General features: G+C 38.7%; 1 protein-coding gene across 16 annotated transcripts in view; it reads right to left on the bottom strand.

The window, feature by feature from the left end:
- The window catches only part of LOC112050343 (ankyrin repeat domain-containing protein 17), a 72,175-nt gene that overhangs the window by 41,502 nt on the left and 3,893 nt on the right, over positions 1–26,780 (bottom strand). For all 16 annotated transcript variants that reach the window (XM_052883924.1, XM_052883928.1, XM_052883920.1 and 13 more), the window contains exons 3-7: positions 8,402–8,567; positions 4,228–4,489; positions 3,331–3,552; positions 2,039–2,296; positions 1,130–1,283 (exon numbers count right to left, since the gene is read on the bottom strand). In XM_052883924.1, coding sequence (XP_052739884.1) covers positions 1,130–1,283; positions 2,039–2,296; positions 3,331–3,552; positions 4,228–4,489; positions 8,402–8,567 — 1,062 coding nt within the window. The remainder of the gene's footprint in view (positions 1–1,129; positions 1,284–2,038; positions 2,297–3,330; positions 3,553–4,227; positions 4,490–8,401; positions 8,568–26,780) is intronic.

Here is a 26,780-nt window from a genome sequence, read left to right as displayed (position 1 = left end):
TTTTGTCACTTATGAATCAAACACTTATCGGAAGGTGGATTCCCTAATTATTACGGAAGTTGTTAAATATCTGGTCAGGTTTCTTGATGATTGGTTATACTTTTAGTTACAGGGTGTGGCGTGACTATAAATCTCGTAGCAAGTTCATTGAAATTTAAGGCCCCAGAAAAATAGTAACAATGTTTCTTTTTGTGTAGCTATTAATATAGGTTAAATACTTTAGATTGCAACAGAAAAACCTGAGTGATTTCCTTTGCACTTTTAGACAGATGAAGCTCTCCTTTCCGGGCAGCCATTTACAATAGAGAGCGAAGGCCTGTACAGCCATTAGATAAATATAGGGTGATGGATAGCCCAGATGGATTTGACAACATCTCAAAGTTGTCAAAAAATCCATATATTACTAACTTTGACAGGTAGTCATACCCAACTGTGATCAACCTCTCAAGTGTAGAGATGGTCACAGAACTATGCGATTGTCTCTAAACTATCAGAATAATGAAGATCACCATATCGGGCGGCCTTCTGTTATTGTACACAGAGAGGGAAAGATAGTAGAACAATGTAGCAATTAATTAAAAGAGGGATAAGGATTCCCAACTTTGGGAGGTCGTATTAATTTCAGCCGTTTCTGAAAGAGCACTGCCTGAAATACCTAAACATTTTTATTTTTACATGGCTAAAAATACTGATCAACTTGAGAACCTCCTGCTTTTTGAAGTCGGTTAAAAATATAAACATCAAATCAATTGAGAAATGTCATCTAAAGCCTATAGGCTATATATTATCCCCGTACTCCTACAGAAACGGGAACTACGCGGATGAAACCGCGCGGCGTCAGCTAGTAGCGAATAGGCCAGCAGGTCATTTTGGGTTAGAAGTGCCCATCGTGAAGTCATTCAAGCTTAGATACGTCGTGCCCAAATCGGTCATTATCAGAAAGAAATCTTCTACTTGTTCTACCAATTGAATGTGAAGCAAGTTTATATATTTCCTAGTCACCCAGGAAGCCAGATCGAAATCGCCGCACTCGTGAGGAAATTGCTCATTTTCACGCGATCTTCCAGAGAGTGTGCTATAATTTAAAAAGTTAAAAAGTAGTAAACTTTTTTTTTTAGTTGATGCTCACCTTCCCGTGCGGCCTCCATGAGCGGCGTGTACCCCTCGTCGTTGACCTCCTCGATGTTGGCGCCGCGCTCCAGCAGCAGCATGGCCAGCTCCACGTGGCCGCCGCACGCCGCCAGCGTCAGCGGCGACTCGAAGCTGTCCGTCGGCATGTTCACCTGCACCGATATTTACAATGGTTTATGAGTACCTAGTGCTATGTATCGCAAACTTTATGTTCAAAGTGCACCTACGAAATTGAGAAAAATAGAACCTTGTACGAAAATTACATCATCATCATTTTCAAGCCATATTCGGCTCACTGCTGAGCTCGAGTTTCAGAATGAGAAGGGTTAGGCCAATAGTCCACCACGCTGACATGACATGTAGCAGACTTCACACTGAGAATTGAGAAAATTCTCTGATATGCAGGTTTCTTCACGATGTTTTCCTTCACCGTTGAGACTAGTGATATTTAATTTCTTACTCTGCACACAACTGAAAAGTTGGAGGTGCATGTCCCAAAGGTCATATCCACTGGGCTATGACGGCTCTTTTTCATCATACTACAAAGATACTACAAGCCCGACACTGGAAAATATAGCATCACAGTCATAACTCCTAACGTCATCATTGACACTCACTGCTACTTGCAACGCATTTGATGTTATCCATCCACCTAATTAGAGGTCGACTGACACTTCGCTTTTTGCTAAGAAATCGTAATTCTAACACACTGGGACTCCAAAGTCCATGAACTCTTCAAACTATCATCCGCCTATTGTCACTTCAGCGTTGCGACTCATTGAGCTATGTCGGTAACTTTCATCCAAGTTTGAGTACGCATAGATACATCGAACATAGCTCTCTCATCACCGCCGAACGACTACAAGCTTCGAGTAACCACACGCATACACAGAGCAACAATAGATACCTGTGCGCCAGAGTCGAGCAGCAGGCGCGCGACCTCCACGTGCCCGTCCATGCTGGCCTCCATGAGCGCGGTGTGCATCTCGTCCGTCTTGTGCTCCCGGTCGGCGCCGGCGGCCAGCAGGAAGCGCACCATGTCGAGGTGGCCCTTGTAGCACGCCAGCGTGAGCGCCGACTCCTTGAACTCGTTGGAGTGCGTGTTGATGCCCGCGCCGTGCTCCAGCAGGATCTTGGCCACGCCCACGTGCCCGGCCGACGCCGCCTGGTTGATATTATAAAAATGTCTTAACTCGGTGACAAATATGTAGTGTTTAAAAACAGTTTTTTGGAAAATAAAAAAAAACATCGTCAAGCAATAACGGCAAAGTTGATATATCTCCCATTTTACCAATCTTGCGACTGTTACAGGGTTGAACATTATCACCATAAGCTTCTTTTGTCAGAGAGATGCCATGTGTAGCCATTAAAATAGGTTAAATACTTTAGATTGCAACAAAAGAACCTGAGTGATTTCCTTTGTACTTTTAGACAGGTGAAAGCTCACCTTTCTGGGCAGCCATTTACAACAGAGAGAGGGAAGGCCTGTACAGTCATTAAATAAATAAAGGGTGATGGGGTGATGGGTAGCCCAGTTATATATTCCTAACAAACTGTTGTCAAATCCAACTGGGTTCAACCACCTCTCAAGTGTAGAGAAAGGGTAACTATGCGATTGTCTCTTAAACTATCACAATTGTGAAGATCACCATATCTTCGACATTAGTCTTTCTACCTTACGCATAATTATGTGGTGCATCATAGATCTAGACACAGAACAGACAGCACTAAAAGCTAACGCTTTAGCAATAGAAGTAGCAAGCGGGCGTGGCCCGCTTTCACCCGGGTGTGCGGAACTTCGCAAGCGTATCCACGCATGCACTAGCAGTCTTGTTTCGTTCACTGACATTGTATTTTGTGCTGTGACAAAAGGAATAATTAATATTTAACTCTAAAAGGGTATATTTCTTTTTTCACTAAATGTTAAACAGCCAATTACGTAAAGAGTTTATCAGTGTGATAAGTATTATTACACTATATATGTGTTTGTTTAGGCCACACCCCCAGGTACGCTGGCTTCAATACAAAGAATTGGCACTTTATGAATCTTCTTCTTCTTCTTCTTCTTAATAGTACACTCTTGGCAGAGTGGTCGTGGTTGCAGCGATGAGCGACGCCTTCTGTGCAATGCTCCGCCACTTCTTATGAATCTAGTTACCTCTTTTTATGTGTGGACCTAGAGAAGGGTTCGTCGCTTACCTCCATGAGCGGCGTGTGGCCGTTCTCGTTGTGGTCCTCGACGTTGGCGCCGTTCTCGAGCAGGCCGCGCACGCAGTCCTCGTAGCCGCCCGCGCACGCGTACATGAGCGGCGTGTTGCCGGAGCCCGACACCGCGTTCACGTCCGCGCCGTGCGCCACCAGCAGCCGCACGATGTCCACGTGGCCCGAGCTCGCCGCCTCCATCAGCGGCGTGCAGTCGCCCTGGACACACACAACACACATTCGTACCGAACGTTAAACGCTAATCATGTGTGTGAACCATTTTGGCATCAACTGTTATGGAGAATCTGCATAAAAGACAATAATTAGCTAATTGTTAGCTTAACCCAAGTAAGATTATCTGTCATCTAAACCCATACTAAAGTGGTCCAGGGACAAAAGCAAAATGTAAATTATTTTAGCGGACGCCCGCGACTTCATCCGCGTGGAATTTAGTTTTTTACAAATCCCTCGGGAACCATGGATTTTTTCGGAATAAAAAGTAGTCTATGTGTTGATCCAGGCTATAATATATCTTAATACCAAATTTTAGCTAATTCGGTTCAGTTGTTGAGGTGTGAAAGGGTAACAAACATTCATATAATCAAAATCATAAGTTTTCGCAATTCTCGGGAAACCATGGATTTTTCGGGACAAAAAGCCTATGTGTTAATCCAGAGTAAAATCTATTTCCATTCCAAATCGCTTCAGAAGTAGCGGCGTTAAAAAGTCACAAACATCCAAACATACATACAAACTATCGCGTTTATAATATTAGTAGTATAGTAGGAATATTTTCTTCTTTGACTACTCTATTGTAACATTACAAGATCTGCGCAAATATAGTACGAAACTCTACAGTTGCGAAGATAATGATAAGGAGTACAGCGCGCTCACCTTAATGCCGCGGTCCTCGACGCTCGCGTGCATCGCGAGCAGCACCTGCGCCAGCTCGTAGTACCCCGCCGAGCACGCCAGCGACAGCAGCGACTCGCCCTCCTCCGTGGTCTCGTGCACGGAGCGGCCCTCCGTCAGCAGCTTGCGCACGGTGCCGACGTCGCCGTCGGAGCACGCCTCGGCCAGCGACGGCGCGCCGTCCGCGCCGACCGACGACGCGACTGTCGGCGTCGTGCCCGTCGCTGTTGACCCGCATTGCGTGCTGGAAATATATCAATTATTAGTCATTGTCATCATTTTAAATTATGTCGATTGATGTGGTAAATTTGTCAGATAAGATCAAAGCTTCACGAATCATTGTCAAGCGTTACGCCTCGATCGGATCGACACGAGAATCAGTGACTCTATCGTGATAGATCCGAGAAGCTGTAACGCTTATGTGCGACTCAATCTCGGATTGTCATCATAGTAAACAACTACTTTTAGACAAGCAACAAACTTACATAAATCGAGTCATCTGGTCACAATAGAAAGCCAATTTGAAGGCCTAAGGAATATGTCTAAGGAATATGTTTACTAAAATGATTATTTGACGGAGTAAAAAAATATTTCTTTTGTAAATAGATCTTAAATTGTGTCCCTTATACGCATCCTTATAATTATGACGTAGCCAAGTTTTACGTATTTTAAAATGCAAGGATATAGATAAAAGCGTGTTTTACATGGATAGTCGAAATTATTTAAATTACTTTGTATGTGAACATAAAAAGATTTTATTTTTTTAGTTAATAGTCATGCAGTTCGGCTCCTATAAGTGGACTCGTCAACACTTCGAAGTTATGGGAAATACTCCCGTGCACCATGTATAAACTGCAAGGCCAGACCTCCCATATAAATGACTTGTAGTTTAGACCCACCACACAGTTTTAATGCGGGCTGACGTGTTGTCTCGAACAAGTAAATTAAACAAATAATGGCCTCGCGACTTTGTTGATAACGCGCTGACTATAACAAAATGAGTTTTTCTGTAATTAAATGTATCGTTATGCTTTTTTCGTTATCCACTCAGTGGAGTTGGTAACATAAAATCCGTTTTCAAAAAAACATATTCGTATTGCGTTTCTATAAAAAATGCATCGAAAAATGCGGACGTCGTCCAAACTTTTGCCTTGAAATGGCGTAAATACAAAATTTAAATAATTTTTTACGTCAGAACCTTCCCATCCGTAAATGGCCAAAGCTGTTTTGTTATGTCGAACAACATCCGATGTGTTTACAAAACTGTACCTCGAAATCTAAAAAGCTCTCTTTGTTCCGATGATAAATCTTTTACATAGTTCTGCCGCGCATATTGTTGAAAATCATATTTTATAAGCAAAATTACACATAACATGAAGTGAAATCGCAGTAAGAGCTTACTTGACATTAATAGCATAAAGTCGTATTAACAAAAACATTTAACCGACTTCAAAGATTTATTACCTATCCTATCCTTTCTATTGATCGGTTTGAAGGCGGTGCTATGCCAAATAAGCTTTTAAAGCTTATTTTGTTCTGTATACTAGTATATAGTGACCGTAAACGCCACAGTATTGGAAAATTCATTCACTTATTTCAGTTATCTTGATTTTACACGTAACACAAAATCACTGAACCAAAAAATGAAATATAGGACCAATGTGGAAGTATATTAACTCTTTCAAACAAAATCAATTTTCAAAATTGGTTAACAAATGATGACATTATGAGGTAACAAACATTAAAATAAAAATATACTGCTTTGTTTTTATATACTTAAATATTTCTAATTCACTAAATGCACGTGAAAGAGAAAATGTCCTCTGTCACATCTCACGCGTATACTTAAACGCACGTGTGTAAATAAACGTTTTCTCTATACATTTTAAAATTCAGAACTCTTCGCTTGGTTGCATAAGTAATGTTCTAATGATAGCAAATCTTACATATGTTAGATATTTTTTTTTCCTTTATAGGTACATAATAATTTTCATTATGCATGACGTGAACAAAAATGTAAAAATTAACGTGTAAATGACAAGCATGAATAAGTGCAGCTTTCTACGGCACGTGTAATTATTTTATCACTTGGCCGCTTCAGAGCTCGAAATTCGGTTGTAATTCATAAAATTTCCGTGATTATTTAATTGTAATTTATTTTGCCGTGCTAGCCCAGTGGATATGACCTCTGCCTTCGAAGGGCGCAGGATCGAACCTGCATCATATACCTCCAATTGTTCAATTATGTGCATTTAAGAAATTTAATATCACGTGTCTCAAACGGTAAAGAAAAAACATCGTGAAAACCTACTTAACTGAGAATTTTCTCAATTCTCAACGTATGTGAAGTCTACCAATTCGCATTGGGCCAGCGTGATGAACTATTAGCTTAATCACTTTCATTCCGAAAGAAGACTCGTGTTCCACAGTGAGCCGAATATCAGTATGAGTTTATCGCATGGAAGTCTACTAATACTAGTGTTACTTAGTGTTAACTAAGAGCTAGATATACCCTAATCTTCTTACTTAAGGCATGTTTCACATGCCATATATTCAGTGAATTTATTAATTCTTTGTCATTAAAAATAATAATACTAGTACTATTGAATTAAAGAATTAAAAACATTGAAGTGGTAGTATGAATTATTGATTACTGAATGCTATTTGCCGACATCGAAGCGACGCCAGACTTATTGCAGAACTTTCGGTGCAATTACTTATTATTACTGCAATTTTTATTGACTGTTACAATGGTCCATTAGCTACAGTTAATATCACTGTTCAACAACAATGCAATATTAACAAAATGAACAAGTTACTGGATTTAAGTATATTTTATACCGATATGTTTACAAAAACTCATAAGTATCTTAAATTGATGAAACGATTCTATATATATATCTATTCAAATAATTATTAAGAAATATTATGTACTCGTAGTAATAGGTTTTAGAAATATTTTCAAGCTAATACTAATAGGCACCACGGCTAGTAACTTCCAAGTGTGCCCGAGTGCTGCGACTGACCCTTTTGGACAAGTTTGTGGACCAACACTTGGGTGGACCCCGGCTAATGTCTCCCACAGTTAGTGCTCTATAGCATGGTGTAGGTGACGGTTCGTTTCACTCTTGAAAGTTTGTCGCGATTCACGATATTAGTCTGTACATATTATGAACGTCACAAGGCAACTCTAACCCGCACCATGCTACAGCGCACATAGTATAGAGCAGTGCTTTCCTTGATTGACCCACCTAACAAAAACGACCTATGTCGGGACCCATTTCTGGGCTGTCTTAAAAGGCGGCAGTAAATATTGGTAACGCTCAGATTACCTAGTGTTTGTGGTCAGGAAAAAAAAATTCGCCAAAGCGTAGTCTTAAAACATTGACCGACTGAGCATTTGTTTCATAAGGATGCAAAGTCCTTGGTTTCAAAGTACATATTTTTTTTACAGACAGCAATAAATAATAATTTATCGCGATTTAATAACATTAGTTATAGTTAGTCCGGCTATTAGCCCGATTGATTGGGTTATCTTAAGTTTAAGCCCACTCAGTAATTGTACGCGACCCACCAGATTCGCGAACCATGCTTTGGGAACACCTGTCCTAGAGGATATTGTTAGATGGTTAACCACTTGACAAGGATTAGGCGCAATGGACGGTCCTAGAGGCTAACTTGGGTGGAGTTGGTGCCGCCTGCACCCGACAAGGTGAAGTAACTTGGAGCGCATTGGTGCCAGTGACGGGTACGCGGAGGACGAGAGCGTCATCGTTTAGTGACGTCACATCCCCAGATGGTGGGATGGATTGACCAAGCCAAGGAAAGGGAAAGGTGGAAAAGGTTAGGGGAGGCTTATACCTAAAATGGGGTCCATATCCCAAATAATTTAGATTTAAGTTAAATACTAACATTAACATTATATTACTAACACAATGTAAAATGTAGAAACTGAGAATATTGGGATAAAAAGGGTTTATTATTATTATTATTATACATCCCCAGAAGAGGGACAGTGCGTAGATTGGGACAAGTATGACGAATAAAGTACTTGTTGTTGGAAATACGCGAAGAGCACGTACCAGGCTCGCCCTCCCAGGATTCATTCCGAATGACCGTACGGTCGAGGGAGGCTATGGTGGTGGTAGGTACTCACGGCTTGTCCTGGTGGTGGTGGCGGTGGTGCGCGGGTGGCTGGTCGCTGCGCATCCTGGTGAGCGCGGCGGCCGCCTCGTCCAGCGCGCACGACACCGACGACGTGAGCCGCCTCAGCACCTCGGGGTCGGCGAGGTGTTTGCCTTCGCCGGATAGTTTGCCAATGCCTGCGGGAAACAATACTCGATTATTACCTATCGCACGATTCGTGTACACAAGAGTGTTCCGAAAACAAAGATGTGTCTGATGAATGGTGATTTTACAGACGTAACAAATTCAGTTTGCGCTTGTGTGGTGTTTGTAAATGAATGCAAGATCCATTTTCAGCTAGACATCGCGGCTTTTGCTTGCTTAGATTCCATACAAGCAAGCATAGTGTGTTAAGTTGAGATGCCAGATAAAAATAGTCCTAGCCATAGGCCTTTAGGTGACACTTGTAACGGAGATACGAGTAGATTAGACCCTGGATAAACACATAGGCTACATTTTATCCGGAAAAAATCGATGGTTCCAGTGGAATTTGTAAAAAAAGCGGTCGTCCTCTAGTAATTTACAAATACACGCAATTGCGGAAGAAATTCACTTAGCACCATATTATAAGCCGCGAATTCGTTCGTGTGACTCGTAATTTACGCACACGTAAATGACATAGAGACGTGATACATGTCTTCAATTCGGAGGGCGTAGGTTCGAATCCGGTCCGAGGCATGCGTCCAACATTTTATACACAAGTTATGTGCATTTCAGAGATTAAATATCACTTGTCTCAAACGGTGAAGGAAATCTGCGTACCTCGGAATTTTCTTGATTCTCTACATGTGTGAAGTCTGCCTATCCGCATTGGGTCAGCGTGGTGGACTAAGGCATAACCAATCTCATTCTGAGAGGAGACTCGAGCTTAATAGTGAGCCGAATATGGATTAATAAGGAATAGCTGACGTACGTTCAACACTAGTAGTCATAAATGTCAATTAAAATTGTAGAGTGAGAATGACATTTGATAAAAAAAAATATATAAACCTATATGTTTAAGTCTCGCAACGTTGCAGCGACGGCCTTCGAGGGGATTTTGAATGTGCATAGTACTCTAGGTTGGTATACAAACTGCAAATTATTATAGCACCAAAATAGATACACGTAAGATTCACAATGCAATAAACTTATCTCACAACTCTCTATGATATAATGATTGTGCTCCGAGCTAACCGTATCCAATGTAAATGTTAGTATGAACTTTTTTAATTGTTAAGTTGATTAATAAATGTTTTTTATTGTGTTATAATAATAGTTTTATTGAGAGAAAAAAAAAAAGAAAACCTTTATAAAAACAAGTTTTCATGTTACTTTCCGTTTCTATCTTTACCAAATGGCATGTGTGGACTCCATTGGTGGACATAGAGTATTTATAAGGTCATCCAAACACTACAGTTTTAAGCCGCCTGCATCCAGAGGTTCTCTGCAACCAGTCTAATGTCGTATGTCTGCCCTAAAAACCAACACTGCGTTTTCCCGCAACATTAAAGTTACTTTGTAAATCATAATAAATCGATCACTATCCTAATTTCATTTTTATTAACCCTTATTAGATACTGGTAAGGGTTAAGTAATGAAAATGCCTCTCCGAGGCACAGGGAAATTCTTGGAAATAAGAAAAGTTTAATATTTCTCACCGACTCAGGCTTCGAAACGAACCTCGTGATAGAAAACCAAAGGCTAACCGATATGAGTATGTCAATGAGGCAGGCAGTAAAACATACTAATGTCAAACACATTAAATTTATTCAACGAAAGACATAATTGTAATTGAAACGAGTATTAACATACTTATAGTCTTACTAGCGGACCCGCTCAAGCTTCGCTTTGACTTATTAATTTATTTATTTGCACTTCTTCCCTATCCCTATTTTACAAGTTAGCCCGCTTCCATCTTAGACTGCATCATCATTTACCATCAGGTGAGATTGTAGTCAAGGGCTAACTTGTAAAGAATTAAAAAAAAATCCCTACCTTACACTACCCTATTCCTACCCCTACCCCTACCCTACATCTACTCTGCCCTACAACTACCCTACCCTATCCCTATACCATACCCCTACCCTACCACTACCCTACCCTAGGATTTAGGGGTTTGAAAAATAGATGTTGGCCGATTCTCAGACCCACTGAATATGCACAAAAAAATCGGTCAAGCCGTTTCGGAGGAGTATGGCAACGAAAACTGTGACACGAGAATTTTATATATTAGATAGTAAACTGTAGTCCGATCTGAACACGAAGCGCTGTGTACAAAACCATTTCCCAGCGGGGTTGTAATATCTGTGCGTTGCAACTTCACATCGGACTATAAGTTTGGTGAAGAATACTACTGTAGAATTAACCAGGTGGTGGAATCACAATCAAGTGGTCGAATCGATGAATTAAAAAAAAACCAAGTTAATACTTTCCGCAGAAGTAGTTGCGTAGTAAAATAATAATAACCGCTTATCAGTTAAGGGGACAAATTCAATTAAGGCCTTCGCACATGCACGAAGAAGCAAACAATATGCACTGGCGCCTTCCCCTCGGATTACTGTAAAGTAATTACGCGAGGAGTTATTAGTAAACAAACAGTTTAAAATAATGTTGTGCCGGCAAAGAGATTAATTGTTTGGTGATAGAGAGGTTGGAGGGGTTAAAAAAGTCTTTGATAAGCTGAACTATTTTCCCAAAGTCGTTGGATTTAAATTATACCTAATCATATCTTCCAAACGTCCAACTACGAAAACCGAACCCTTATTAGATCACTCGCGTGTCCATCTGTCTGTCTGTCCCAGTCAAGTATTAATATTTGCCGGGATGGAACACAGATTTAATACTTACCATAAAATATCCAAAGCCGAGAGATTCTTTTTAGAAAGAAAAGCTAATTATCTCTTAGTCCAATCAAGAACTATAGAACCCATCATACTATACCGAATAGGCTAACCGTTGACTAAACACTAAATCAAAAAGGCAGTTGTGGTTACTTAACGTCAAGCGAGGTCGCCAATTCAGTGTGCTTAACATGCGAACAGTGAAGAGAAATACAGACAAAATTTCGTCCAATGGCGTCGGAGTTGTCCCAGTCCCTTCTCTTTCATACCGACCCAATGAAAGAGATAGCGGTATTTCCGGTTGCGTCGCCATTGGTTGAATTTTATATCGTTGGTGACATGTTAGCGAGAAGGTTTTATGGCTATTAAACTTTTCTAAAATACACAAATCTACTCGTATATATATCAAGAACAGGATATCCAATGGACTTAATCCGACGAGGATCTATGACGCAAGTAGACCCGGGCCTAACATGTGGTTTCCTGTGTCCAAGACTATACGTCGATTGTTATTTAGGCCATGTCGGTAAGTTGCAGTTACAAGAATTTTTTTGGGGCCTTCATAAGTGCGGAATACAACAAAAGCAACTAAGAAAAATTTGACATAGCGATGACAAGTACCTATGTAGATTATGTGGATGACCTTAGGATGCCTTTTTTAAAAGACTTCAAAAAAGGAGTAGGTTATCAATATGTCGGAATTATTCCTATAGGAATTTTAATAACTAGCGCATTATTTTGAGTTAACTTCCGTACGTCCGATTTTAAGTAAAACAATCCTTAATCAGAAAATTGTAAATTGTAATGAAAACAGTATGAAAAATGGTCAATTTGTATCAGTGAAGGCTGATTAAATAAACAGATAAATATGCCTAAAAATTCAGTCAGTACTAAACTTCTTATGGGACCAATGTGTGTACATTGATATAGGTATTTTTTTCTATAGTAGAGCGTAAATACAATATTAGTTTCGATCATTTCCGACCACGAAGTTTAATTAGAAAAGACAGCGTATAGTACCAATACAGGCGATAATCAAGGAAATGTCCTCTAAAATTAGCGCCAATGGCGATCACTGTCAAAGTCTAGTAAGACTGGTGGAAGAGTAACGAAAAAGTAATTACATATATACAAGAGCAAAGTTTGTAGTTCAATACACAACTCTATGCTCGCTCCGACCAACTGATATTGACTCTTACAAAAACTTGTATAACGAAAGTTCTGGATGCTATTAAAAGTTATGGCGTCATAAATAATGAGATTTTCAAATTAATTACTCTTTTTAACCAATTAACACTGGAGCTTACAAGTTAATTTTATTGATTTAAACTGTCGCACTTAAGTTATAAACGTTGTCTGCCTGTGTATTAAAATAAAATATCCATAAACAATGTCCCACTCAGTGGCGTACATTTCATAAATGCATAAAAAAATGCATAGAGGACTCGGTACGAACCAGTATTGGAAAACGAAACATTTATTCTGTATTTTTATACATAACTAGCGGATCCGGTCAAGCTTCTCTTTGACTCATACCCAAGCGCTATCCTATTCTACTACCACTCTACCCCTACCCTATTCCTACCCTACCATACTCCTTCTCAACCGTACCCTAAGTTTCCTATGTCCTTCTCCTAGTTCTCAGCTACCTTTTCACCAATTTGGAGTTAAACCAGTCCAGCAGATCTCGAGTTATAAGTGTTGTAACAAACCCGACTTTCTTTTATATATATAGAAGATTAGTTTAAGGTCAGAATTCCACGGAATCCATTCCAGAATTAATAAACTGACTGTAAATAGGCACTTTTTAGATTTTAAAATTCGTGTAGTTGGCAATAAGGTTTTAATCAACTTTGATTGTTTTGTCACACTGCCTATCAACGGTACAGCTACAGGATTTCTCTCTCGTAGTAAAGTAACTCAACTATCACACAGAGCTTAATTTTTTGGAACTTGAATACGTCGGTTTCGGTCATCAACAGCTGATAGTGTTCCTTAAAGTGTCAAAAACCCCCTGAGCTCGCCATCCGGGTCGGCTCAAGTCCATGTTTAAATTCTGGACTCTCAAGACCCTCCAGCTAGACATTAAAATGGCTACTAATGATAATAATGAGGTTGATGGGAGCTGCATGCCCCTGGCAGTCACTAACTTATATGTTGATGTAGACAAATTGAAATGTTGATGAACGGGAGCTTTTTGAGGGTGTATGACTGAAGTATTAACTCTGGACTGCTGTAGAGTTTCTTAGAAGAAAGAAAACCCAATATTTTCGTAATTCGGCCGAAGACTCGATTCGAGGAGCAGAATTGATTAACAGTTAGAACAAGTTATCATTTACCGATCTACCAGTATCTGTCTCAGAAACTCACATCACAAAAGATTATTGAAAAAGACAGTAATGATTTGCGAAATTAGCTGTAATGCGTGCTAGGACTAATACGTGCTCTCTCAGGCACGGCTAAAGGTCAAATTTGGACCTTCAGTGTAGGTCACGCATCCAGTTACAACCTGATAACCTGATTTGTTTAACATTAAATTGATTTGCAATTGACTACAAACAAAGATCTAATGAAGAAAGTGGACATGAACTTACATGATCTAAAAGTGGCATAATATCTGATATTAAAGAGGCATTATCTAGAAGTGAAAAATAACCAATAAGCACCAAACGTCAAAGTCACGAAGTTATAACACGCTGAACTGCGTAGATGTAATTTAGACTTAGAATTTCACTGTGGGCCCATATGCCTCCTGTTCAGAGCAGACTAGAAGTTTTACGCATACTAACATATTTGTTTTTTAGCACGAGTATTAGAGGTATACCGGCCTTATTAAGCCATCTTAATAACAATCATCTTCTTGTCTTTATCCAACTTATACAAGACTAGCGGACGCCCGCGACTTCGTCCGCGTGGAATTCAGTTTTTCACAAATCCCGCGGGAACCATGGATTTTTCCGGGATGAAAGTAGCCTATGTGTTAATCCAGAGTAAAATCTATTTCTATTCCAAATTTCAGTCAAATCGCTTCAGTAGCCGCAGCGTAAAAGAGGAACAAACATACTTACACACTTACACACAAACTTTCGCCTTTATAATATTGGTAGGATAATTCTATCTTTAAAAACTCATAATGTACTCCACACATATCCCTTTTCACAAATTTCAACATATTTTTGGCTATCCTCTCTTCTAGTTATATCTTACGAATAAATCTATGTACTTGCAACCTTAACATTATTCTTGTAATAATACGACTGTCATCTCTCCGTATACACCACCCACACAAACCTAACATTTTACTCCTCAACTTTGTCATCTATCTACCCAAATAAAAATTGATGCCCGTTTTCTTTGTGCTTATAAAACATCCCCAAATAGCAACACGTGCAAATCCACAACCTTAGATGAAAATTTCAATAGAATCTGTGCATAAGTTAGTGCGATCGGATCCAATAAAATGTATTGAAATTTTCCATCACAAACAGGCACTACCTACCTAGTACCTACGCTTGCACGAGGGCACGTTTAGGCGACACGACCTGCGGGGTGGCGTTTATTAATAGTTTCATTTAATCTTAATATATGTATATAAATTACGTGTCACGTTGTCTGTCCGCGATGGACCCCTAAACTGCTTAACCAATTTTAATCAAATTTGCACAACGTTTTTCGCCGCAGTTTGATCCAATTGCAAACATATGATAGAGTAGGGGTAGGGATGCGTTAGTGTAGAAGTAATTTTAACCTACATTTTCATCCTTTTACCCCCGTTTTTTAATACCCATAAAGCAGGACAACATTTACCGGGTCAGCTTCAATATAACAAGCTCACTTGGTCTACGGTAAAGAGTGTGACTCAAATTCGAAAGATAGGATTCGATCACCGCATGTTGGGACTATTGTCGTAACCACTACTGAGACAGACATACAGCCTATTTTAGGGTAACAGGAATATTTATAAAAATGGCAACTATTATTTTTAAAAGGAATAAAAATATGAAATGCATTTTTATTGCATTGTATTTACTTTATTTATTCTTGACTCTGTTCATATACTCGACGTAATACTATGGCATTATTTAAACTATTTCAATATAATGTAAAACAGGCAAACCAGAAAACAAGTTTTTAGAATACTCAACGTTTTTAAACGTGAAAGTTATGTGAGAAGTAAATTATGGTATAGTAGAAATGTTACAACTAATTGCATCGATTAGAAACTGGCTTCAAAATGAGTTATGGGTATTTTCTTATTAAATAATACTAAACTTCTTTAAAAACCGCTAGATGTCGCCTGAACGTATAGGTGTCCACAAATCCGCAACGTACGGATTTTATGTCCTGTAAAATAAAAATCCGTTTGGATTGGTTTTAAGTCAAGTGACTATTTTTTTCGTATTCTTGACAGCAAACCCTTTCATTTGATATTCATATCATGGGGGTGGATTTCAAACAGCCAGTACGCAATCTTGGGGAGGCCGCCATATTAGATTTGTAATGACGTTTCTTAGCTAGTCACGTATTGTCATCAGAACTCAGAGCGTGTGCAAAATTTCATCCTAATCGAAGGCCAGGAAGTGGGTCAAATTAAGATTCCAAGATTTTCTTACATACATAGTTACAAATGAAGCTAATATAAGCGTGTTACAAAAGAGGATTTTTTTTTCGTTTGTATGTAGCTAATAAGCTCTAAAAGTACCGGACACATTATAAAGCAAACCTGTGTCGCTCTAAATAATTTATCAAAAAGCGTCTTCTGTTCCTAATAGTTTACACACAATTTTTGTGCTGCCAACTTCATTCAAAGTCTAACCGACTACGTGAGCAGTCGCGTATAGTCGCATTTGTTAATTATTTTAAATAATTAATTAGCATTTTATTTGTATTTTAATTTAGCCTTAATTACGTTATCGCACTTTGCTTTTATTCTGAACACAATGGGCCGAGTGAAGGACGTGTTGATATGAACCTAATGAACCTCGATTATAAAAGCCACACACAACTGCGTTAAAGGATCGTCAAAACTCATCGTAGTAATAAATCTACCAAGTACTTTACTCAGTAGGTAAATTTGAGTGAAATTTGTTAAATTGTTAACTGGATTAAAGTATAAACAGTACGGCAAACAGTGCAATTCCGCAGAAAAACCAAAATTCGACTTCGACCGACATAGCGTCGCGAATCTGAAGTGGCAATGGGCCGACTGAAGTGGCAATGGGCGGGACACGTAGTTCAAAGAGCCAATGGACGTTGTGTTCACCAAGTGCCGGAGTTGCGACCACGCACCGGAAAACGCAATGTTGGTCGACCCCATACAAGGTGGATCGATGACTATGGACTGTGGTATTAGGATTCACTATACTAAAGCCATATTCGATGTGCACTGTTTACCAACAAATCTATACTTATAATAAATCTGTAGAGAGGTCAATTCTGTACATGAAATATATTTCCAAAATAACTATCAGGGGGTGTTTAGTGATCGATACTGATGCCAAATGCAATCAGTAAATATTTTGTCTGTCTGTCTGTATGTTCGTTACAGAAACTAAAACTACTCGATGTATTTTAACGAACCTTGGTACAATTATTCTTCATACTCCTGGGCAGGTTATAGTATACTTTTCATCTCGCTACAATCAATAGGAGCAGAGCAGTGAAGAGAAATGTTAGGAAAACGGAAGAAGTTACACCATTTTTACAGCGATACTACTGTAAGGGCTGTATTAAAAAGGACTAAGGGCGGACGAAGTCGCGGGCGTCCGCTTGTTTAATATAAGTGCGTTAATTTGCAGCCGACGTTCCGCTTGTAGATCGCGAATAACTCATTATAAACCTTTTGTATTAGACATCTTTCGTTCAAGTACTCAAGACAGACTGGTTGGGTGAACTCGATAATGCGAGACGTGATCCCAAAACCGGTATTTTCAAATCATTTTACCTAGACACTGAAGAAATTGTTCGGAGCTACGTAACAGTTAGGGAGTATACACACACAATTTTATCTCAATCACCGTATGCAAGTTCACATTTGGCCTTTTCATGTACCTATTATTGAAAACTTAAAAAAATCTGCGTGAAATTTCATTCTTTAATATATATTTTTCATTCTTTAATATATTTTTCCCTAGATCCGAACTCGACGAAAGCCTCTTAAATAACTTCAAATTTACAATTAATCTACTCGTAAAAATTGCATGAATATCCGTTAAGTAGTCCCGGAGATTATTACGACAATACAAGTGTACAGAGCAGCATGGTGGGTATAAACTCCAACCTTCCTTTCCTACCATTAGGTGAGGTGAATGGGTGCAATGGGCAATTGAAAATATGCCGATTATAGTATGCGCATTATCATCTGAGTCGTCCGGTCATAAAAGTCAAAAAAGATAGGAATGTGCAGCGCGCCTACCTGCGCACCCTAATTATCGATAAACGGCTACCTGCGCACGTGCTAATGATGAGTCAATAATGATTTGGACGATTCTGATTGGTCGGTTTCTAATGTAATTGCATTGCGTATTTTTTTTGCTATAAATGTGTTTACTGCAATTAAATAAATACATTCATGTGTTACTCGTTGCGCACTATGGATACTAATATATAATAAATTTGGCAGAAGACGAAGATTCTGATGATGAAGACTCAGATGAAGATTAATTTTATTTAGTTAATAATTATATAATATGAAATATGTATTATATTAAATCAAATATTGTTAATTTTTTTAATTTTGTGAACAAGATACGATAATAAACTTTACTTATCGATAATATGTCTTTCATTGTTACACCCTTCACTAGACGGCTCCATAAGACCCATAAGTGCAAGCGAGATAGATATAGAGAAATGATTTATGGCCCTAAGACTCAGTTGTTAATGCTATTAGTATAGTGTCTGATGAGTCTGTAACCGTAACCGTGTACAACGCAAATTGGCGCAGAGACGTTGATTGCAATTACCCTGCAGTGTAGGGTTAACAATTAATGTGTAATAGTAGACTATACGTCAGGTATAAACGTTCCCTTATTGACACTTGACTGATAACCGCTATCGGAGACTCTCGTAGTATGAATTACTTATTGATACGTACGAGCCAGAAAATATAGTAAATGAAAAATCGACTTCAAAATACTCTACACGGATTGTAATACTTTGGAGTCGAGCTAGCTTCCGCATTAGTTTGCACGCTTTTTATACTTCCTGGGCCGGCAAACGAGAAATTATATTTACAAAATTTAATTAATCGGTCAATTATCGTCAAAGAAATTTGGCGTTTGAAAGTATTGAGAAATTGTACAAACGGATCGAATTGAAAACTTTGTCTTTATATGTATATATGGACGTCTATCAAAGAAAGGCAAAAGACTTACAGAACTTCTAGTTCGATCTTCGGGTCATGACCTAGATTAATGTATTACGAGTAGTATTAGCCGACAGTTTAAACCATAAAGACCATAGAAGCAAAAAATATTTAGATCATTCAAAACACAACACTAACCTATGGGGTTTAACATCACGAGGATAACGGGTTGGTCTACCAAATATTCAGATATTTATCTTCTAAAAAAAAAATCTCAGAGCAGGTTAAGCCATCGGTCTCCCGTAGTTGGCCAGCGTGGTGGACTAAGGCCTAAACCCTCTCATTCTCGTGGTCAACAGTGAGCCGATATGGGTTGTCAATGATGAAGTAATACAGATCGTTAGTCGTTAGCCGCTCCGGGACCTATTACTGTTATTCATTATCAGCCATTGTGCAGCCATTGTTGGACATAGGACTCTTTTTAAGTAGCGCCAGCTCGCTCTATCTTTGGCTTTTTGCATCCAATCGATGCCAGCCACCTTCTGGAGGTCGTCGCTCCACCTAGTGGCGGGGCGCCCCACACTTCGCTTAGTGTTCATTTACACGAGCTGCAACTGCTGCCGACGACTGCCGACTGTCGACTGCAGTCGTCGGTAGCAGTTGCTACTTACCGAGACGCGGTCTCCACTCAAAGACCTTACGACTTCAACGACCATCGCTCGTACCACAGACATGACCAGCCCACTGCCACTTCAGTGTACTAGCCCTGAGAGCTATGTCGGTGATACTTTCGTTCTTTTTTTTTTATCCCTCAAAGAGATTCCAAGCATAGCTCTCTCCATAGCACGCTGAGCGACTTTGAGATTGTGGAATAGCCTCGCTGGATCTTAGCGAGGCTATTCCACAATCTCAAAGTCGCTCAGCGTGCTATGGAGAGAGCTATGCTTGGAATCTCTTTGAGGGATAAAAAAAAAAGAACGAAAGTATCACCGACATAGCTCTCAGGGCTAGTACACTGAAGTGGCAGTGGGCTGGTCATGTCTGTGGTACGAGCGATGGTCGTTGAAGTCGTAAGGTCTTTGAGTGGAGACCGCGTCTCGGTAAGTAGCAACTGCTACCGACGACTGCAGTCGACAGTCGGCAGTCGTCGGCAGCAGTTGCAGCTCGTGTAAATGAACACTAAGCGAAGTGTGGGGCGCCCCGCCACTAGGTGGAGCGACGACCTCCAGAAGGTGGCTGGCATCGATTGGATGCAAAAAGCCAAAGATAGAGCGAGCTGGCGCTACTTAAAAAGAGTCCTATGTCCAACAATGGCTGCACAATGGCTGATAATGAGTACAGATTGTTAATAATGCTACAATTAACTCAAGACCACGTATTAAACTAATGTTAAAATCCTGGCGTTTTACTATACTTGATAAAGATGTTATCTACGCTACGATACGAGTACAAGTATAATATTAATAAGACTCCTGAACGTTCGGATTAGCGATCGATTTCAGCGAGGTGGCCGGCGTGTTTGCAACTGCACAAAAAGGTCAAGGCGGGGAGGTTCGCTCGCTATCATTGTTCAAGCGATGACTTTACACTTTACTAATTGCTTACATACTGAATATTTTTATTTTTTATACATTACACTTCATCAATGACAACCCACATTCGGCTCACAGGTAAGCACGAGTCTCCTCTCAGAATGAGAGGGGTTAGGCTAATAGTCCATCATGGCCCAATGCGGATTGGCAGACTTCACACACAAAGGAAATTCTCAGGTACGCAGGTTACCCCACAATGTTTTCCTTCACCGTTTGAGACATGTGATGTTTAATTTCCTAAAATGCATGCTGGAAAGAGAAAAGAAAAGGTGCATGTTGGAGGTGCATGCTCCGGACCGAATTCGAAGCTATGAATCGAAGGCAAATATTATATCCACTAGACTATCTATAATATATATTACACTTATATTTGGTACATAAATATAAAATATATTTGGACAATATACACATGATAACATTCGCGGTAGAGCAACACAAATATTGATTGTCGGCAATGGATATTTTGCGCAACCCTCTGGAATGCTCTCGTGGAGCACGAATCCTCCCTCCCTCCCCTATAAGGAAGGAGAGCTTGCCCTTTAGTGGGCCGACAACAATTGGCACATAATGACAGACATACAGATCATGTTCACTTCGAGTTAAGGGTCCGAGCTGTGAAACTACTTATTGTGTTATTAATTTACTTCAAAAAAAAAGGAGGAGGTTCTACATTACCAACAAACAAATTAGAAATGAAGGTAGAAAACGTATTGTATTCATAAATTATTTATTTTAAACTACCGCCACAAACCACCGCGTGGTAGCCGTTCCCGCAGGAATACAAGGATAAAATATAGCCTATAGCCTTCTTTGAAAGAAATTTTCAATAATTTAAGTACAAGTTAAACAAGGCTGATCATTTCACACCTAATTATTATTACCGATTTATACTCTCATTTTTCATTTGTGTCAACCCTCCCTGTGTGGGCACATCGAGTATGTAAACCCTGTGTGTGCACATCGAGTATGGCTTCAGTATAGACCCGCCACAAAGTAATACAAATAATATTTATAATTAAATATTTTGAAATTTAAACTATCGTGCGTGTTATTCATACTAATTTATTACAAAAAAAAAACTGTCGGGCAAGATCAGGCAGCGCTTTACCGTAGGATAGGGGTAGGTCAGAAGTGCATTATTTATGTTTAAGTGCAAAATTTTATGAAGAAAACGATGTAAAAAGTAAGAAGTTACGTTTTAATTTGCTTTCACAATTATTGTGATTGCAAATACAGCTGCATTTTATTCCTACGGTCGGAATAAAAAGCAAACTGTCACCTATACAAAGAAAAAATAAGGAAAATAATCGATTTAATTTCTTCGAATACATATTATGACTAAAAAAATATGTATTATAGAAAAATGCACTGTTTGCGAAGCGAGCATATGGTCGGCGGCGGCGCAGCGTTTTGCCTGAAGTCGAACGTACACTAGTCACTACACTCGACAATTGGTATGGGGAAGGTTTACCAACAAGACATAAGCGTGAGCGATTTATATTACCCAATCCCAATCGTCTCCAACAAATCATAGTTACTTGGGGACGATACGTGTCGTACGTCATACGAGTATGTATTTATTGTATTTGTTTATAGGTAATATGAAAACCACACTATGTGTCAGATTTTTTCAAAACCGTTTGATCAAACTATTTATTGAACTCGATAGTTGTATAGTTGTTAATTGGATACTAGATTTTACAATACCAAACAAGTAAACTTTCATAGCCAAGAAACGAAAAATTATTACATATAGCTAGCTACCCGCTCCCCTACCTGCCTACATAGTACGTAGAGTACCCTAAGATACATATTGTATTAATGATTATTATTATCAACATTATCTAAAAATAACTTAATTAATCCTTATATGTTTTACTCCATGACAACATTAACTTTAAAAAAAAAATAGATAGTGAAAAGCTGAAGTTGATTATGATTGATGATGAAGATACTTTGATTAGGTGTAAATGTGTAATAGAACTCTTAAAAATATTTTAACCATATTATCTCAACGATAATTTGGGTAATAAAAAAAATAGACTTAAAGTACATTATACAATAAAAGCCGGCTTTATTTTTCTTTTACTTTTTTTTAAATACGCATTTAAATAAATTCCTAAACTATGGACAAATTTTATGTGCAATCTTTGTAAATCATGTTAATATTATAATGGCGAAATTTTATGAATATGTTTGTTAATCTTTCACGCCACAACTTCTGAACCGATTAGTCTGAAATGTGGCATGAAGAGAGATTACATCCTGGATTAACATATTTATTAAAAACTAGCGGACGACCGCGACTTCGTCCGCGTGGAATTCAGTTTTTCACAAATCCCACGGGAACCATGGATTTTTCCAGGATGAAATCTATTTCCATTACAAATTTCAGCCAAATCGCTTTAGTAGCCGCAGAGTAAAAGGGGAATTAGTGTGATTAATATAAACTTTGAGTTTTAATTGAATAAAAAAAAAACACAAAGTTTATAACTTGGACCAACAGTTTGAACTGTTTGCCCTCGCTCATAGTTTCTGCTTAGCAGTGACGTAGCGCGCCGCGCGTCACATTCCAAACTACGAGTATACAACGTATGAGTATGACGATGATGTATGGGTTACATTTTGAAACATAAACACACTTCGCAACCACTTCTTTTTTAATAACAAGGTTTTCTGAGGAACCCTCGTAACTTTAAATTCAAGTTTTCGACTTTACTTATCACCATAATTTTCATAACAATAGCTGACGTGTCAAAAGTACTAGTAAACTAAGCCTACTTGAAATAAAATATAAATTTTGACTTTGGCTAAGGTTGCTCATCTTTTTTGCTAGTTGCCAAACTAATGAAAGTAGAGATTGAAATCGCCCGGCAAATTAAAAAAAAATATCAACTAATATTTATTAAAAAAACGTATATGAGTGAAAACATTAAAAAAAAAGCAATTATCAAACTTGAGTTATTAAAGAGTAGCGGACGCCCGCTGCTTCGTCCGCATGGAGTTCAGTTTTTCACAAATCCCGCTTTAACCATGAATTTTTCCGGGATGAAAAGTAAATTTCAGCCAAATCGCTTCAGTAGCCGCAGCGTAAAAGAGGAACAAACATACTTACACACAAACTTTCGCCTTTATAATATTAGTGTGATTTAAATATTTGCACTGTAGTTATAGGAACGCCCTCCATTGTTTTAAATTTGCCGGCCGATTTCAGCCTCTACTTTCAACTCTACAAATGAATTTGCTATCAATTTTTCATTTTATTTATGTTTCCCGATCACTCGAAGATGCCTGAACCAAAATGGAGAATTTTTTTTTTAATTAAAAGAGTTGTCTAGGTTTTCCCATGGACAAATTAGGATTCAAAAATGGCATCCTAGACATCGGAAGTCGGTCGGTATTATGTAATTTTTAACGAGGTTTTCGATGCCCAAAAGTGATCGCTTCTCATTTTTCTGATTGGTACCACTGGTAGGGTTCTCCGTTGGGTTCTAGGGACCGTAAGGTAGAAACTCTATCTAAGTTAAGCACGAGGGCTAGAAGAACGTAGAGACGGGACGTTACTTGAAAAATGTCTTTTGTGAGATTTAAATCTCGGCTTAGAAGTAAGTTGGGTCCAATTAGATTTATGGACCGACGTTCTCATCCCGTCGGATGGGATTGAAATTCACAACCGGTATACGTAAGATAGGTTGTTTTTTCGTCAGCAGTGATTACCATAAGATATGATTGAGGGTTATGGTCCATAACCCTTATTATCAAGACAATAAGGATCTATTAAATAATTACAGTTTAATTATTAGAAAACGATGATCTAATTTCATTATTGAAATTGAATAAATATTATTATATTACTAGCGGACCCGGTCAAGCTTCGCTTTGACTTATGTGTATTTCTTCCCTATCCCTGCCCTTACCCTACCCCTACCCTACCCTACCCCCACCTTACCACAAACCTAAACGAATCGTTATACGCGAGCATATAGAAAAAAAAAATATTTAGACTTTTTAAGTTTTTCTCTCCGTAAGAACCATCGTCGTACTTCAAGGAGAATTTAAAAAAAAAATTAGCAAAATCGGTTCAGCCGTTCTCGAGATTTCCGCTTAGGAAGATTGAAGATTAATTTTTATATTACGCCCGCGACTTCGTCCGTGTGTAACTCGATGTAAACTTTCAACTACCCCTACCCTACCCCATTAATTTTTAAAAAGGCATAAGAACCGTTTCCTGACAAACAAGTTAAAAAAAATAGTGAAATCGGTCCAGCCGTTCAGCCGTGATGGCGTGACCAAGGGATATATGAATTCATTTATATGTGTACTAGCTTACGCCTGCGACTTCGTCCGCGTAAAGCTTTGGTTCGGCGCCGCACGCCGCGCGATTAAGAGACCATAGCTTAAAACTTAATGTAAACTTTTTTATTAGTTGGAGATTATAATAATATTGAAAAAATAATTCAATTAATAAAACCGCAGGGATTTCCGTTCGACAGTTCGAGTTTGTCGAGTCGTACAGAGGCGGACTTTGGCGGAGTGGACTTTGGTTTAAAATGCACTAACGGACGCCCGCGACTTCGGCCGTCATTAGATCTCCTTAACTTACTACTACATTAACTATAAACTACCTCCTTGCCAAATTTTATCCTTGTACGGCAAGTGGTTTTCGAGATTTTGTGTTGAGTGACCTTACGCATTTATATATTAAGATAGTGATTCAGTATTTGTAAATAAAAGTTAGGATCATAGACCTTCCAATACTTTCTGTATAGTAATAGACATCACGTGATGACACCGCAAATAGAAAAAAATCTGGCATGTGTGATAATATAATAGAGAGTATGTTACACATGTTCCTTTTTAACAATCTATAATTTGGATTCTCGCAACTGAACATTGTAGAATAGGTTACTTGACAGTTTTTTTTAAATGGTCTTAATTGTTCATTATCATTCTACCAGATTAAAAAAAATATCATATTTTTGTGTGATGCTTAGAACAATTAGACATAATTAATATATATTGAATAACATTTATAAAAAACATAATTAAAAATAAATTGAAAATAATTAGTTTGTTGGTAAACAGAGCACACAAAGGCTTTAGTATAGACAGTGTTAACCTTAAATTAGTCTCTCTCTTTAACTAGATATCATGTATACTAATATATAAAACTGAAGAGTTTGTTTGCTTTATTGAACGCGCTAATTTCAGAAACTACTGGTCCGATTTGAAAAAATCTTTCAGTGTTAAATAGCCCATTTATCGAGGAAGGCTATAGGCTATATATATTATCCCTGTTTTCCTACGGGAACGGAAACCACGCGGGTAAAACCGCGCGGCGTCAGCCAGTGTTATATGAGGTTGAGAAGAATTCGACAAATACACTCTCAAGTTAAAGAACAGAGCTACGGGTTTCAGGGACAAACTTTACTGTTGGAAAACTATTAAATGCAAATAAGTTGAAAGATCAATTGAAGTGAAATAAGCATGACAGCACTGTTTTCCAGGACAAACTCACACAAAAAGGAGCTTATGTTACTTTGAAACATTGTGTGTGGATATTCAAGTTTTTTAATGTTCTTTGGTCATATCCATAGAAATCATGATTCAATTGAGGTAGAGCAGTACCAAGCAGAAAGCAAAAGATCCAGAGGCCAATCTCCTTACCTGCTGGACGGATTTAGTCAAGGCTGTTACACAATCATCCATGGTGGAGTGTACTCATAATGCATCGCCAAACAAGACGACCACTCTGCCAAGAGTGAACAATTAAGAAGTGAGTGTAATAAGTGCAGTCAGACATTCATTGCTATCACACTGAAAGACACTGAGGGACATTCATACAATCAGCCAATGGCAGGCACTTCATTGAAGCGAAAATGCACTGCCTGAAGCACTTTGAAGACTCATTCATCACCATTAACAACCCAAATTTGGCTCATTGTTGAGCACAAATCTCTTCGCAAATAGAGGGGTTAGGCCAATAGTCCACCACGCTGGTCCAAAGTGGATTGGCAGACTTTACACAGCTAGAGAATTAAGAAAATTTTCAGGTATATAGGTTTCCTCATGATGTTATTCATTTGAGACAAGTGATATTTAATTTCTTAAAATGCAAATAACTGAAAAGTTGGAGGTGCATACCCCGGACTGGATTTGAACCTTTGCTCTCCTAATAGAAGGCAGAGATCATATCCACTGGGCTATTATGTCTCTTCTCGAGTTTGAAGGCTCATTACAAACCTGTATTGAAGAAGAAATTCAATATTTTGTGCAATTGATTTGTATAGTGTATACCCTAATTAAAACCTTGTGCACACCACTGCACTCAGTATCTGGAAGCTCACAGTGAGATTTTCGTGGACAACATTGATTTTGTAGACGTTTTCATCACTTCCTGATGCTGATGGGTTTCCTGAACAAGGTTGGTCTTCAACTGTGTTAAAATGTGAATTTCCACTCCACCCAGACAACTCAGACAACTCAGGGTTTACTTAGGGCAGCATCCCCATTCCCCCATAAGCAGTCTCAAGCATGGTAATATGTCCATGGCTGTTTACCACAGCAGGAATCATTTTTACCCTTTAGAATGTTGACACAGCCACATGTTGCTATTCATAATCGGGCTTT

The sequence above is a fragment of the Bicyclus anynana genome, chromosome 10 (genome assembly GCF_947172395.1).
Source record: "Bicyclus anynana chromosome 10, ilBicAnyn1.1, whole genome shotgun sequence".
Taxonomy (NCBI): Eukaryota; Metazoa; Arthropoda; class Insecta; order Lepidoptera; family Nymphalidae; genus Bicyclus; species Bicyclus anynana.
Note: the sequence above shows the minus strand (reverse complement) of the source record. Positions and strands in the feature narration are given on the sequence as shown.